Source organism: Hyperoodon ampullatus (assembly GCF_949752795.1).
Source record: "Hyperoodon ampullatus genome assembly, chromosome: 10".
NCBI classification, from domain to species: Eukaryota; Metazoa; Chordata; class Mammalia; order Artiodactyla; family Ziphiidae; genus Hyperoodon; species Hyperoodon ampullatus.
Window position 1 is genome coordinate 34,802,066 of NC_136923.1, and position 17,745 is coordinate 34,819,810.

The window sequence follows — 17,745 nt, forward strand, 5'->3', positions numbered from 1 at the left end:
AGCATTTCTTCTTTGATCCTTTGAGCTCCTTTAATACATCAGATGGGTTTTTAATACCCACAGGAATATATAAATTCTTTCCAAGCTAAACAAATGGAGGGTAAGCTGGAGAATTAATAAACACACATCTATAGTTTTGGCAACTTGCTAAGCCACTTCAGGTGCAGCACTGGGAAGCCCAAGGGAGGAACACAGACTGCTCTTTGAGGTAGGGGTGGTGGGCGTCACACAGCAAACAGCCATCAGGATGGAGACAATGCACTGCAGAAGGGCCGCTCGCAAACGTCAATAGTGTGGATACATCTCTGCACTCCTCCATTCCGCATGCAAATAAACATTCTAAATATAATCCTTGGCTCTGCTGGTCTCCTACCCTCCGGCATGGAAGAGGAAAGCCTCACTGTGTTGTGAGCCCAGCCAAAGTTACATGTGCTCCCACCCAGCTTTCCCACACATTAAGAAATGTACAAATGGGAAATTGTTGTGAGACTAATTCATGTCAGGTAGAGACCTGCCTAGTCATTACAGACATGTGCCCCTCTCATTTTGCATCATGGACTCTCAAGGAAAAACAGTAATTTACAACATTTTCTGTACTAAAACCTCTCCAAATATGGCTTATCAAAGAGCAAGTAAAGATAGTAACATAAACACAACAATGGCCATTCTATCTGGAGCCTCAAAGTTGTAATCATGGCTGCTTCTGGAAATAGGGCACTTTTCCCCTTTAAGCAACTGAGGAAGAGAATCAGTGAAATCCTGTCTCCAGTAAAGTGCTTCACTGAATTGAGACTCAGAAGAATTGGTACAAAAATCAATCAGAGGTTTTAATCCCAATTATTCTAATGTTTATGGGCCACATTTTCATCTTCTGGCAATGTTGCAACAATCCAAAATAAAGCTCCCAAGATAAGCATTTACTTCCCCCTCCTCCTTTTTAAAGTTTAAAGCCAAGATGTTTTTAGTAAACACAAACATACAGCACTAATTAGGTTGTTCATTGTAAGAGCTAATATTAAATTATTCAAGCCTAGCTCCATACCATAATATAAAAAGAAGGTAGCTCTTTATTAAGGAATGAGTGGCAGGTCGTTAACATTATATGACAAATTGTTGAAAAACTTTTATATTTGATACAATCATATTTTAAATATTTTGTGATGGAAAGAAATTGCTTTTAGAATCCAAAATTTATTCCTATACCACCATCTGAGATGCACGGGCTTGACACTGTAAAATTCAAAGGGAGGACTTCCCTGGTGGTGCAGTGGTTAAGAATCCGCCTGCCAATGCAGGGGACACGGGTTCGAGCCCTGGTCCGGGAAGATCCCACATGCCATGGAGCAACTAAGTCCATGTGCCACAACTACCGAGCTTGTGCTCCAGAGCCCGCAAGCCACAACTACTGAACTCGTGCTCCACAACAAGAGAAGCCACCACGATGAGAAGCCCGAGCACTGCAACAAAGAGTAGCCCCCACTTGCCACAACTAAAGAAAGCCCATGCGCAGCAACGAAGACCCAGCGTAGCCATAAATAAATAAATAAATAAATAAATACATAAATAAATAAATAAGTAAATAGATAGATAGATAGAAATTCAAAGGTATAGGAACTATTTTGATTTCGGTGATCTATTACCGAAATTACCAGCCAACATGGCTAGATCTAAGAGAGTAAACGACACCAAGGGAAAACCTGGAGAAAAATAAGGTGCACAACCCTCAATCTCCAAAGGGAAGAGCTTGACCCTTGGTGCTAATTTCACTGCAGAGTAGGAAGGTTGTCTTGTTTAGAACTAAACTAAGACCGTATAAAAGGGCCAATGATTATTTCATGGGAAATTGAATCACATTTATTTACACGTTTAAGACAAGATTGAGTACAATAGTTTGGCAAGAATCTATAGAGCAGGAGATACAAAAGTATTTCAACAAATTAGTGTATGCTTGCAAATTAAGTGGTTAAAAACTGTTACATTTTAACACCTACAAATTATATTATTCATGACACTAATCTATTCCCGCTGGCAAAGTCTGTATCTAATTTGTGTAATGAAGTATCTGATCGCTATTGAATATGTGTAGTCCCTAACTCAGAATTCCAAATTTTTCATGAACCAAGAGCTCTAGTAGATCCAGGAAGTGGCAAAACTCCAAGATCTATATTATCTAGGACAATCTCATTGGAGCAAAAACCTCACCAACTACTTTTTCTGATTGAAACTATTAGTTTTACCTTCCAGGCTAAGAAATCTGGAAGAGGGGACTGACTGGAGTTCTGTGGTTTTCCTACAACACTGTCAACACAGATGGGTTTGTGGACTGTGCTCTATAAAAGTATCTCCAGTTTATAAAGCATTTACTCTGTGCTGGGCACTATGATAAAATGAGGTTTGGGCTTCCCTGGTGGCGCAATGGTTGAGAGTCCGCCTGCCGATGCAGGGGACACGGGTTCATGCCCCGGTCCGGGAAGATCCCACATGCCACGGAGCGGCTAGGCCCGTGAGCCATGGTCGCTGAGCCTGCGCGTCTGGAGCCTGTGCTCCGCAACGGGAAAGGCCACAACAGTGAGAGGCCCGCGTATCGCCAAAAAAAAAAAAAAAAAAAAAATGAGGGCTGTAGTTTTTTTTAAATCCCACATACAGATCCTGTGAGTCTGGTATTATACCCTTTTCACAGATGAGCAGACTGAAACCTACAATATTTAAATAACTGGTTAAAATCTTTGCATGGTTAAGTGTTGTAGCCCACACTGCAGCCCAATCCCAGAGCCCATTCTCTTAGTCTTTACTCCAGGAAGACACCACGTCCCCTTTATGCAGTGGGTCCACTATACAGGTTGTACACTTGGTAAGATCCACTTGGTAAGAACACCTGCAGGGCATTCACTGAGAACAGTCTGAAGAATTTGCGGTAAATCACCCACCCAGCATAAGCCCTCAACAGGAAATTGGAGTCGTTTGTAGGAAAATGGAATCCCTGAACTATGGTTCTCTGAACTGTAGCCCACGAAACATGTCAACACAGCTTCGAGACCAATTACTTTCTTTCAGTTTAGTGGATAAATGAAAGGCGCGTGGGGAGAAGTGATGAGAGAAGAAAAGTGTAGCCACAGCTTTTGGGGCTTCCAGGAAGATGAGCAAAACTTGTGTGCAGATCCCAAAGTGAAACTGATGGCAACATAATTCTTATGAAAAGTGATGAGTAATACTACCAAAAAAAAAAGGACACACACATAGACACACAAAACAACAACATAAAAATCTAATCTAATTTGACTTAGAAATTAATATCTTGCCAGCACTGACATGTGACAAGAATTTTAAAGCTCTGGCATTAAAAATGTGACACATGTTTAATTTCATTCTTGATTAATTATTTTTTAAATTGGTTATAAGTGTTTAACTCAGCAATTGATTCTCATTCCAAGGGAACCTTTGTGGATCCCTTTCTCAGCAAAGGGCGAGGTGGGTAACAAGAAAAAAAGCAATGTACTGGAAAGTAGTTAAAACATTGCATTCCTTTTAGATATCCAATTTTGTTAAGCTTGTTGACAGTCACAAATGCCCAGAAAATATGGGCTGAGTTGTTTTAGACTGCTGTTTGAATAACAGATTAATTTAATAATCAGTGGGATATTGAATGACGAAAATTATTGGTTAACACAGCCAAACCACCAACCCTAATGACATTCTTATGTAAATTCTTATTTTCTTTTAGGCTCCTGCATTCTTAATAAACCTTATATTTTTGAAAATCCTTTTTTAAACATTGCATACTGTCCCTCTGTTATAATATATCTGTCTATGATATAGACAGATAAATGTCCACTTTTGGAGTTGCCACTGTGAAGGTTTCTATTTAGAGCAACTGAGTCACCTCTTGATGTTTTTTCCATATAAAGCCAGCAAGGGATTCTGGAAACTGGACACAGAGATGGAGCTGGGAGCAGCCAGTCTTCAAAGATTGCTGGAGACCAAAAAGACTTTTACAATATGGCTAGAACCACCTGACATAGTTTCCTGAGCTCTAGCAAGATGTTTAGGCACCAAGGTCATCTGATGTCTTCTGAGAGATGGGAAGATTGTTAATGACAGTCCATGAGCAAACTGCCACACGAAGCACGTTCCCGTGGGAAGTGCACAGTCCTTTGGGATTGTTGCTCTATGGTTTGCCATTGCTTGTGGAGGAAAGTAATCGCTGCCTTGAAAATGGTTTGTAAAGGACACAGCTTTATATGTTCCATTGCGGGAGGCGAGATGTTTTTCTTTGAAAAAGATCTTAGTGCGTAATTTTTGAAATACTGTAATTTTCACCAAACTCAGTTTCCAACTCATTCATCGCCAAATACTGTAGAATTGTGTTATTTTTGAATGTCACTGCCCCTGACCTGAAGTTACCTACAAAGCTGGTCAAAAATTAGTAACTGTCTTAGAGAACTAGTCCTGCAAAACCTCATTCTTTCCAGGTAAAGGTTGACAAATTTCTACATGCATTGAATGTAAAGCAGATAGGCAAATTTAGCTGCCTGGTTGCCACCAAACCTGTTGGCCACTGTACTGAAAAATCTACCTGCCATCAAGAAGGGACAGCTGACAAAAGTCAAATAACATTATTTTCCTCATTAACATATTGCATTCCAAGAATACAAAGCTCATACAAAGTGTTACCTTCATTCTTTGATAAATACTCACATATATCTTCTAATAAATTTTATTTCATAAAATGGAGAAAGGAAAGCCAGAGAGAATGGGATATGCAAAAAACAAGAATAAAAGAGTTCAATCCTTCAAAAGCCTTCAATGAGACTATTCTTTATGAGTTTATTTAGATTGATATGAGCATCATATCATAATTTTATAACAAAGCCTCACAAAAATGTTCAGATTAGGAAAAAAAATAGTCGTGAATCGACTTCTCATTTAACTACTCACCCCAGCCAACCTGTCAATTTCTAATCCCTAAGAAGAGGAGGAGGAGGAGGAAGAAGAAACAGATGAGTTTGCTCTGTTAGGACCAGGGTGTGTGTGCTGGGAGGGGTACGTTCAGAGGTGCAGCAAATGGCCTGTCTGAATCAGGAGTTTCTGCTTCAAAGGTCGGTCCCACATCGCCATTATTGCTGTCATTTCTCCCATCATCTGGAATCTGATCATATTTTCTCCCTTCCATAAAACTTCTCAGTTGTTCCATACGGGTGTCGGGGTAGTGTGTGAAGTCCTTCAAAGGACTAGTACTCTGCAACAGGATCAAAGGGGCAATACGACTGGGGCCTTACTCATTCTTCGCCTCCTCTCTCATCTTGCCTCACCCCCGCCTCTGTGTTCCAACTTCCCTGAACTTCCAACCATTTGTGGAACAAACCACAACTTCTTTTGCCTCCACAAGGCTCCTCCCCCGCCTGGATACTCCTACCTGCTAACTCCTTCATACTTGGTGGTCTTATACTGGACGCTACATCTTCCAGGAAGACTCTCTTGATCACTCCAAGCCTCCCTTCTGTGCTCCTGTGTGACATTTACTCTCTAATCCTGGCATGAAGCAGGGACTGTTGACATTGCCTAGTTACTTCCTTGTAAACTCCATGAGGAAGGAACCATGTGTGCCTCATTTATTGCTGTCTCCCCACAGTGTAGCCCAGTGTCTAGGATATAATTCACAATCAAGAAATGTTCACTGAAGTCCTAAGCTATCTTTAATATTTTTTCCTAAAGACCTATTTTGCTTTCCAGGCAAATTCCTTAGAAACATCCTTCAAGGTAATTTATGTATCAGCCCTCATATCTTAAAAACTAAATTGTCATCTCACAAATTAGACATTAGAAACAGGCGAAGCCAATCTGTGATGTTAGAAATCAAGAGAGTGGTTATCTTATAGTAAGTGGGGTGGCACCCAGAAGGGGGTAGGCGGGGGGCTTCTTAGAGGGCTGATGATGTTCTTTCACTTCTTAGCCTGCGTGCTGGTTACATAGAGGTGTCCTCTTTGTGAGAAAACTAATCAAGTGACAAACTTACGATTTGTACACTTTTCTGTATATGTTATATGTCAATAAAAAATTTACTAAAAAAGAAGGGAAAAGCACAAGCCCCTGTTCCTTTCCTCACTCAGACCCCAGAGCCTTTACTGTTTGCCTCCATAGTTTATGATGGAGCTGCTGGGTGGTGGTCTTAAAATAAAGCTTTGAAAGCAAAATTTTCCCAAGGCTACGGTATCTTTTCACTGCTGCCTGCAAATTGTATATGGCCTTACTCAACTTTCCAACCTCTTGTGGGTCTTCAACCCAGTGTGGAATTTCAACTCTGAAAAAGACTAGTCATGGCGGGTACAAATACCTTCGGCATCAACTTCATTATCTTATTCATCCTTGGCTTCCCCAAAGCACCTACACAGTTTCCGGGCTGTAGCAAGAACACATTAACCTCCCATTGAATGAAAGGTAGTCTTCTCTTTAGTTTGAAACCTTTAGGTCACTTATTTTCATCAAGCAGCATTCATATCTTTGGTTTCTAACTATAAGTCAACAAGGAAAAATACTGCTTGCCCTAGCAGTTGTCCATCTTGGTTCTATTTGTTTTCTCACTTAGAATGGAAGTGAGAAACCTAACTTACTCTACTAAATATGATTGCCTATCATTTGCTAAGAGATATTGGCCACCTCATAGAGTTTGTAGTTATGATAACTGTGGAGATAATATCCCTCTGCTCAAAAAGGTTCATAATCAGGACTTCCCTGGTGGTCCAGTGGTTAAGACTCTATGCTCCCAATGTAGGGGACCTGGGTTTGATCCCTGGTCAGGGAACTAGATCCTGCATGCCACAACTAAAGATCTCACATGCAGCAACTAAAGATCCCACATACTGCAACTAAAAGATCCCACATGCTGCAACTAAGACCCAGTGCAGCCAAATAAATAAATAAATAGTTAAGAAAAAGAAGGTTCATGATCATTATAAAACCAGTAACATCCGCTTCACAGAGCCATGAATAGTCAACAATCCTTAAGTCATACATGAACGTTAGTCATCTGAATTACCTCTTTCTCCAGGAAATTCTATAGTAGTGAAGTGATGTTAGACTTTGAAAAGGAACATTTACATTTCAACAGAATGGTTTATGGATGTTAAAAACTTTTTAGATTAAGTTGGTACGGTATTATGCTTGTGTTAAGTGTGGCCATTTATTGAGTACTTACTCTCTTCCAAGCATTATGCTAAATTCACAACATAAATTTTCCCACTTAATTCTTATAAAAAGTCTATGATATGCTTACCATTATTATCCCCCAAATTACTCAGGAAGAAGTTGAGTTTCAGAGAACTTAGGTTTTTATTCAAGGTTACACAATTAGCAATTAATGGAGTTAGGACTCACACTCTGAACCCTCTGATTCCATAGCCCCAGCACTAAACCACTATACTTCAGTGCTTTCCTCTGGTGCCCCTAAAGTCCTCAGCTGATGTAGTAAACTATGACATGGTGGACTGGGCAAATACAGAAGCTATTCTGCTCTAAACACTTAGACATGCTGGATGAAATAGTAAAACAAAACAAGTGTGTTTAAATACAAAGAAACTTACAAGAAAAGACACTAAAAGCCAACTTGTACATTTATAACTAAGTGTAAAAACCTGATAATCTGGTACTGTCTGGGGCTCTGAATGGGTAAAACAATGTTAGTGTGAGAAATCTAAATTTAAGCGTAAACTACATACTGCTTAGGAAAAATATTTACTGTAATTATATGATAAAGGGACTCCTAATTACAAAAACATAACAATTACTTCTGGGCAGTCAATAGCAATAGGATACATGATTGAAGCCCAAATGTAAATCTACTGTGAAGAGAAACTCGGTCTCTATTCTGTTCCCACAAAAATAATCAATAGCAAAGATCAGCTCACAGTAAAAAATGACAAAACACATGAGAAAATAATCAACCAGGAAAGAAAGTAGACACAAGAAACAACAGGATTGGTACCTTCAAAATTTAAACTATTAAAATAATCTTAAAAGGCCTTTATTATTGGTTATAGAAACTTAAGAATAAGACTTTATGTAAAAAAAAAATACAGATTTTTAAAATAAGCAAATAAAACTTCTAGAAATAAAAAAGACAACCTTATTAAAATCACAATGGATTCTTTGCACACCTGAAACTAATATAGTATTGTAAATCAACTATACTTCAATTTAAAAAGAGAATGCAGTATTTAAAAAAAATCACAATGGACTTTTTAAGCAGCAGACTAGACACAATCAAAAGGAAATTAGTGAACTCTAATATGCTTAAGGAAATTAGGTAGAATAAAGTACACAAACAGAAATACATTTAAATCTAAATACACTTCAATGATACTTCAGAACATTAAAGAGACACACTTTAAAAGCCATCAGAGGGGAATGAAAAGCCAGACTACTTATAAAGGTGCAAACCTAAAAGTCATAAGACAATGGAATAGGATCTTCAATGTATCAATTTAGATAGTATGAAGTTAAATTATCACTGCAGAGTACATATTAAATAAGAAATTTCAAATCAAGAATGAGATAATTTATCACTCCCAGATCATTCCTGAAAATAACTTCTAATGTGCTGTACAACCAAAAACAATGGTTAAAAACAAAGGCAATTGTAAGTAAACAACTTGGTAAACATCTCATTTACTATAGCCAGCAATAACAGTAATAAAATATTTGGTAGGTTGAGAACACAGTAGAACTAAAATGTTAGAAAATACTACATGAAAGAGATGAGATGTAATCCAAGTTAGAGGTTCTAAGGCTTTGTTTGTTCTGAAGGAAGGAAGAGATCCTGACCAATTGAAATATGTTTAAAAGGTTAAGGGTTAACTAGCAAAAGAGCAGAGCATATACTTTGTTAGTATACACTAGTATACTGGTAAGGGAAAAGAGGGAATGTAGAAGACAGAATGAATACAACAGAAGGCAAAAAAGAAAGAAAAGAAAAGAAAGGAAAGAGGGAGAAAGAAAAGAAAAAGCACGGGGAAGAGAAAACATTAAATGACAATAGAAATAAATACAAACTTATTGGTAAGCAAAATAAATTTTAAAAGATTAAATCTGCAGTAAAATTTCAAATCCAGCTAATTCTATTTATAATACAAAATCCTAATGCAAAATGACAAAAAAAATACATGAAGATAGGGGGAAAGGGGTAAATATGCCTAGAAAATATTACCTAAAGAAGAACTACTAATCCTATGCTATTATCAAACAAAATAGGCATTAAAGCATAAAGACTTTCATATAAAGAGTGTTATTACACAATGATAAAAGGAATGATTTATTAGGAAGCTACACCAGTCTTGAACAGAAATATCCATGGTAATATAGCGTCACAATATAGAAAGCAAAACAGAGTGAATGACATGAAGAAATGGAAAAATCCATAAGCCTGGTGAGAGCTTGACATCTAAAACCGACCAAGAAAAAAAAAGTTTGAAACACATAAACACACCTGATCCAATGGATACATATTAATCCCTGTACTCAGCTTTTAGAGAATAAAACTTGCTTTCAAAAACATGGGGACAAATACCAGAATACAAAGCAAGTCTCCACACATACTAAAACACATGTGTTATACAGACCATGATGTCATTTAATTAGATATCAATAATAAAAAAAAAGATAGCCTCAAAACCCATATATTAGGAAATCTTCAAACACTATTTAAAAATTTACAGAGCAAAAAAATGGTGAAAGTTAGAAAATTGTTAGAGCTGAATAACAATGAAACTCCCTATATTAAATTTACAAAGATAAACTGGAATGTAGAGAGAAAGTTTATATATATATAAATGAAGCTGAAAAATGAAATTGAAAAAGCATCAAACACAAAATCGTAGAAAATAAAAAACAGGGTAAATCCCAAAAACATAGAAGAAAGGTAATGATACAGATAAGAAGCAAAATAAATGAAATAGAAAGTCAAAGGAACAGAGAAAATGAAACAAACTAAATGATGGTTCTTTGGAAAGAAAAACAAAACAAACCTATCTGCACCAGTATGGAGAGGGAGGGAGAGAAGAAAGGAGGAAACACAGAGGGTGTGAAGGAGGGAGACGGGGGAAGAAGGAGAGAGTGATTTCAAAGGGGCAAAATCACAAATATGGTAACATTTTTAATGAAAAGAGAACACTATTTACAAATGTATGCAATAAACTTGAAGAGTGAGATGAAACAGGCAATTTTCTCAGAAATATAACACCAAAATCATTTAAAAAAGAAATGGAAATTCCAAAGAGATATTATCTAACCACTAAGGAAACTTGAGTGACTGAAAATTTACTCACATACAAAAACAAACAAATAAGCAAAAACCCATCAGTCACTGAGAGTTTTATGGGTAGTTTTACTAAATCTACAAGAAAGATAATTTAATCTTACACAAAATGTTAAAGATATTAGAGAAAGAAAGAAGACTCTTCAGGTAATTTTGTAACAATAAAATGACCTTAATAGCAAAGCCAAATGACAGGTGAAGTAAGGGAAAGTACAGTCCACTCTCCTTTTTGAGCACAGATGCAAATGTTCACAATATAATATGACCAAACGAATCTAGTAATATGGTTTTTGTTTTCCATTTTTTGTAATCATGACAATGAAAGTCCATCCTGGGAAAGCAAGTATATTTTCATATTAGATAACCCATCTACTATTAAAGATATTTATAATATATATGATATAGTTCATGATTTAAAAAATTTTAAGTTATATGAATGTAACAACATATTTAAAAATTAAAATTATTTTAATAATGGATGTAGAAAAAATTTTTGATAAATTCTAACATCCATTCAAGTTTCAAACAGTAACAACCAGAGCAATAAGTACACTTGAAGAGGTTTTCTTTAACCTAATAAATGGTTACCAAAAACTCATAGCAATTTAGGAAATGGATAATAATTAAGGTTGCACAACACTGGAATGTGCTTGATGCCCTTGAATTGTACACTTAAAAATAGTTACAATGGTAAATTTTATATTATTTATATTTTCCTACAATTTAAAAACCCTATATCAAACATCATACTTAACATGGAATTATTACAAGCAATTCCTTTAATTAGGAACAAGACACAGTTGTCTACTCTCACAGCTTCTATTCAACAAATGTATCAGAGGTCCAGTTCAATAAAACAATAATTAAGTGTAGAGATTAAAAAGGAAAATTTTACAAATGATATTACTCTGTGCGAAAGAAGTCCAAGAGAACCCATATACAAACTATTAGATCTAAAAGAGCAGTTAGCAGTTGGATGCAGGATATTTAACATACAGAAATCAGTGAGCTTCTCATATGTTAGCAATTACCGATCCGATAATGTAGTTTTAAACATATGCCATTTCTGATAGCAAAAAACCATAAGCTGCTTAGGTATAAATCTAACATAAAATTATAAAACTGTATTGATAAGTATGTAAATAGAGATATTCAGCTTATAAGTGGGAAGGTCCAGTATCATTAAAAATAGCACTTATCTTCAAATTAATCTATAACTTATAGCAATTTTAATCAAAACCCTAGCATAATTCATCAAAATTAAGAAGCTGATTCTAAAATTAATACAAAAGAGTAAACAGGCAAGTTGATTTAGAAGAAGAATAAGAAAAAGAGATTTGTTCTCCTGGCTACCAAGTCACATTACAAAGATATAATAATTAAAGAGATATGGTGTTGACACAGGTTTTGGCAAACCATAAAACCTGAAAACAGATCTGCAAATAGATGGGAATTCAGCCCATGACACAGGTATCATAATATATCTATTGGAAAATAAAAAGTACTCAATATAAAGTGCTGGTTAACAGGCCAACTATATGGAAAAGGACCAAATTAGACCCTACCTCATGACACTCACACAAGTAAATTCCAGAGGGATTAAAGTTCTAATGTGAAAGGCAACCCTTTAAAGTATTCAGAATAAAAATATATGAGAATATATTTATTACATTAGGGCAGACACTACTTTCTGAAACAAGGCACAAAATGCACAAATTAAAGAAGAAAATAAGAATAAATTAGACTACATTAACATTAAAAAAATTTATATGCATCTATAGACTTCTATAAAAAGTAAAGAGAGATAGACCAAGGAATAAGACACATATACAGAGCAGAGAACTGCAAAGAAATCATACCTGAAACAAAAGAATGCCCAAATCAGTAAGAATAGATCCACCACCCAGTAGAGAACTGCCAACAGGAATGAAGAGGCCAGAGACCCCAAATGACCAATAAAACCAGTGAAAGAGGCCTGACCTCATTAGTAATCAGGGACACTCATATTAAGCCTCCAAGAAACCATTTCCAATATGTCAGATTTGGGTGAATCCTGAAGGCTTGGTGCCTTCAATAAAAACACCTGAGAAATTTCCCCAACTAGCTGAAATTGCCAACTGTCAATTGGGGAAAAAAAAACAATCAGGACTTTTCCCACCCATCTACAAACTGGACTAAAAATCTCTTATATTCTAGGATGTATTTTCATACATTTGAATGTTTCCCAAACTCTAAATGATCTCTCTAGCAAAGCCAAGTGATGTTCCTTCCAAGCTGATGGAAATACTTCCTCACACAAGAGGGCAGCCATGTTTCCAGCTCTCAACGTAATCCTACGCATGCCAACCGCACTGGCCTGTTTGGAAAAGTTCTATACTGAGAAGAAAGGGGCAGGGGGTGCTTACTTGGAGCAGTCTTCACAAGCAATGTTCCCTGAGGTTTCCTTGATGGTGCGCTCAGAGACGAACGCTGGATATTCAGTATCACAAGGCTCCAGGGTCTGTTTCAATTTCTGGGCTATAGGAATAAGGAAAAAAAAAAAGATAAAGAATACAAGGCACAGGCTTTGTTGTGACTGGCAGCCCACAGTAACTCAGAACGCAGTTCCGCTCCTGCTGCTCTGTGATTTTTCTAGGCACAGCATAATGCATTATTTTCTAATTAGTCAAGTGATTTCATCTGCCAAGCAACTCTATAAGCTATAATTCCTCAAGCAGTTCTGCTGGCGTGATCAACTATCATTTATACATCACAAGAATTCTACTTTCTGGGACAACATCAGTCACTCGGTCTCTGACCTCATACTTACTTGAACTTAGCAGTGACAACAACAACACACACACACGTATATACATCTGAATAGATGTATAAAATACAAGTTACACCATATTATTTAGGGTCATGATACAATTGCATGGTTTTATTACAGAAACAAAATTGAAATATGGAATAGTAAAATACATAATGTCTTTGAAACACAGCCACGAACCTAATCCTACTATTATGAAGTTCCTTGTCCAGTAAGATAGTACCAAATAACCCTGGAACGTGGATGAGTACACAGTAGGTACTTGGTAAGGGCTGGGTGGTGGATTAATTAGTTTAAACAAGTTATGTCCAGTGGGCAAATTCCAAAACCTAAGTCTCAATTTTTTAAAATTTGTAAATTGGGATAATATAGTTCTTTTATTAGAGGCTGATGTGAGATTTCAATGAAATAATATATGTTGAGTACTTAGTGCAGTACTTGGAACATAATGAGTGCTAATGTCAATTAATAATAATAATAATAATAATAGCAACAACAACAACAAAAATAAAGCTAGCATTCTAATGAAGCCATTAGGGATGACGATAATGATGACAGATACTATAGCATAGTGGTTAAGGGTAAAGTCAGAGCAGTTTGGAGTACAAATTCCTGCTTCACTGCTTTTAGCTAATCCTCAGTATTCTCATCTGTAAAATGGAGATGCTAGTAGTATAGGTACTCTTCACAGGAGATCTACTCATGAACATTTTCCCAGTAGAACGCTTGCTTATAGGTTTCCAATACCTAAACTTTGTATAAAGTTTTTGGCTGATGTTTATATAGAAATATAAATACATATTTGTAACAAAGTCTCCAGTTACATTCCAAATGCAACTGGTTTGGATGTCAGAACCACCAGTAGATGTTTTGTAGAATGTCCATCTGGGAGGCTGCTGGCACTACGTGAACCATCAGAGGGTTACTGAATGCAAAACAACTGTTTGGTAACAACCAGATAATTGTTGGGTGATCAGGAAGCCATGTTTTAAGCATTTACATCCTAACGTGATTCTTTTATATACAGGCGTTTTTACTGAGCTTTAATTATTTTGAGGAAATTGGTTGGGGGTTGGGGGTTGAAGAATAACACCTTGTAATTTTTCTTATTTAAAATGAATGGAAGTAGCCTCAGTCAGCTTTTTATGCATAACATGATTTTCAGGAACTGGTCACTGACATTAAGGGGAGATTCCCATGCTAACTCACAGGGCTGTTCTGAGGAATAAATAGACTAATGCATGTACAACTCTTAACAGAGTGACACACATGCATATTTTCACACACATGTGTGCCCCCCCTCCCCAGCAGCCTTCATGTTACCATGTACATGCCAGGAGTTGGGCTAATCGTGTGGTACTGACAGCTAAGAGCACAAATTCTGGGTGTTGTGAATTCTGCCACTGCTGTATGACATCAGGTGGGTTTTTAATTTCTCCACACTGTAGTGTTCTCATCTGCAAAATGCGAACCAACTCCACATGGTCGTTTGAAGATCAAATGAATTCATCCACTAAAAGTGGCTGGTACATTGTTAGGGCTACTTAAGTGTTTGTGCCTACTGCCAGCACCACTTCTACTGTGAAGGTTACTTCATTGAACCCTCAGACTGTCAGCCTTTTTGAGCCACTGCTGCTTGGTTAGAATGGCAAGCAGACGGCTGCCTCCCTGATCCTGACTCCACCGAGGGTACCACGCGGGTAGTCGTCATGCCCGCAAAGGGCCAGGTTCTGAACACTGTCTATCCCCTGAGCCTTCGGTGCCAGCTCATAGGAAGTGTCATTACATGCTTGCTGAGTAAATGAATAATTCTCTTGAATGGTGTTTTTCAGGCAAATAACACAGACAAAGGAAATGGGAGACTCTCGGTCCCTAATGGCAAATTGCCTGCCTTGGGTGGAAGGCAAGGGGATTTCAGGCGGCTGAGGTCCAACAGTCACAACACAGAGGTGCTGGGTGGGAACATCATTCTCTCCCCATTTCTTTGTCAGTGTCCTCGATTTTTGTCAGGAAGATGTCTTTGTTTGATGCTAGGGAGTCTCTTCCATCTTTCTTTCATTTGCTTTTTCCCCTTTACCCCAGGGAGGCCAAACATGAAGCTCAGAGGACCTGACTACAATATGATAACATGGTTTCTTTTCAGGGTTCTTATTTTTACAATTGATTTCTCTATATGGCAAACAATACTAAGTTTTAATTTGGGAAGCTTCCCTTTAATATTTAATTTATCTAACTTTCAAAAAGTCAGTCAGTTGAAATGAAATAAAGATTAAGTAAACAAAAGCACAGATTATAAGTGGATATGGCACAGGATGCAGATGGTATATAATAACCCAATGATGGTAATGGATAAATTTATTAAGAAATTTATATGCCAGATGTTGTTCTGCTTTACATGTATTTATTTATTTAACAGTACAACATGACAAAATTTAAAAAAAATCAAACTGTGAGGTAAGAACAATTGTTATCTCTGTTTTGGAGATTAGCGAATGGAGGAGAGAATGAAGTGAATTGTCCAAATTCATCCAGTGAGTATGTGGCAGAGCCAAAATTTGAACTTGAGCCGTCTGGCTCCAGCACATGTATATATATTTAACTGCTTTATGAAGTTTGGCCAATAAGAGAAAGGAAGAAAGGTCTTTGGGGCAGGCTGAGATAGGCAGCACACGTGATTTAAATAACCCTGATAATTGCACCATCTCTAATTCTAATTGTCTGGGCCCAGTTACAATGGAATGAGTCCAGCGCTCTCAATGGAGAGACTCATTTGGCCCTGATCTTTTCTAGGGATGAAATTCTTATTCCTCTGACAACTGTAGGGCACCCGTACTGATGTGGTGATGAGCCGTTGAGTCTATTTGCAGTATGACTATGGATTGGCTGGAAGTTGCTTGGTACTTTTGGGAAACACACAAATTATCATATAAAACCATGGCCACATTTAATCTAAATAACATGGTTTATTATGAAGACCTTTCTTTGTCTGGAGCGCTATGGAAAACACCACATATATTTGCTAGTCATTACTGTTTATCTATGGAATTTCAAACCAATAACTAAGGCTGCCAGTCATCTGATGGGTACTGTTTTAACTCTCAGGCATTTAAAACTCATTATCTTACAAAGGTGTAGGTACACAAGCATCATGGAGCTCAGATAGACTGATTCCTTTTTTTCTCAGAAGGGAAAACTGAAGTTCAGAAAGCAGACATAGCCTGCCTGGAGTCCCAGAGATCACGATCATTACCTAAATAGCAAAACAACCACCACCACCTTTGCAGCCAATACTCACTAAGCACTTACTACATGCCAAACACTGTGCTAGACCCTTTGATGGATGGAATCCTCACCATCACACAGTGAGCAAGGCCCTGCTGCTATCCTGTTTTACTGATGAAGAGGCTAAAACTCAGAGAAATGAAGTTAACTGCTTGCCCACAGTCACACCACTATGTTATGGAGCCCAAATGCACATACACATGGTCACATCCCGGAGCCTCGGCTCTTGGCCATCACCCTGTCTGCCTCCCACCCCAGTTATACTGGACGTCTCAGGCTGAAGCCGCCAGAACCTATCACTCACTCACAATGAGGCACCCAATGGAGCATCCACACAATTGGATTTCTTTAATTTTCCCTTAGCAACAAATGTCCCTGATGAGAATAACTGACTTGGGTTCCCAGTAATTCTGTGCAGACAATCAGGAATGAATAGAGTTGCCATTTGAAAAGCTTTCCTCTTCTATTGTCTCTGTGAATGCACCCCCATTCATAACCGGGTGCCAGCAAGCTCCATTCTCTTTGTGCAGCTTCGCCAAAATGATACCTTTGTGATAATCAAGCAGAAATGGCCTTCCACAGTCCCCTTCATTAAGGAAATGAAGCAGATAAACAGTGTAATTATGGATTCCATTTTTAGTTAAACAAAGATCTATGTCTCAGCTCAGGGTCTTTATCCAGTGAGGGAAGGGTAAATTTAGAATGAAGAAACCTCTCAAGGCAATATTGTTATGATGCTTGGAATTTTCCCTGCTTACACTGGGTCTGAGATTCACATTTACCTCTAACAAAGATTCAGATGATTGCAGCTCTGTGGGCAAGTGCATTCACCATCTGAACCAGTTTCTTCATCTATAAAATAGAAAAAGTCATAGCCATGCCCAGCAGAGGGCTGCAGGTCTGAATGAGACAATCCACGTGCGGCAGCTTGCTCAACTTGGGACTCACAGAAAGCCAGGTGCGTCTCTCGCCGTCCTCCAGCAGAGGTGGCTGGCCTTGGTTTGGGGTTGAGTCCATTTCCTGTTAGCTGCCTGACTTACGTGCCTCAGAGAGGCTTAGTGACACATTCTAGCAGTCCCCACCTCTCAGGTATGCTGAAGGGATCTGAAGAGAACCTAGTGCCAGCTCTCTGGGAAGGAAAAAGCACTATATATTGGCACACAACTTGCAGATGATGTAACTATCTGACAAGGTCTTTGTGCAGTCTGTTGATGGAGTGAGAGGATTTGGAATTACCTACTAAGGGTTGTTTAAAAAGCTTCCTAAGACAGAAAACAGAGACTTGAAGCATCACATCATTCCTCTTAGCTAAGGTGGAGGGGGAAGAAGGGAGAAGGGATGTGAAATT

General features: G+C 37.8%; 1 protein-coding gene across 1 annotated transcript in view; it reads right to left on the reverse strand.

Moving 5' to 3' along the window:
* CACNA2D3 (calcium voltage-gated channel auxiliary subunit alpha2delta 3) overlaps positions 1–17,745 on the reverse strand; it is a gene marked incomplete at both ends in the record, with an annotated part of 803,480 nt that overhangs the window by 36,381 nt on the left and 749,354 nt on the right. The window contains one exon of the mRNA XM_079712407.1: positions 12,712–12,823. Coding sequence (XP_079568533.1) covers positions 12,712–12,823 — 112 coding nt within the window. The remainder of the gene's footprint in view (positions 1–12,711; positions 12,824–17,745) is intronic.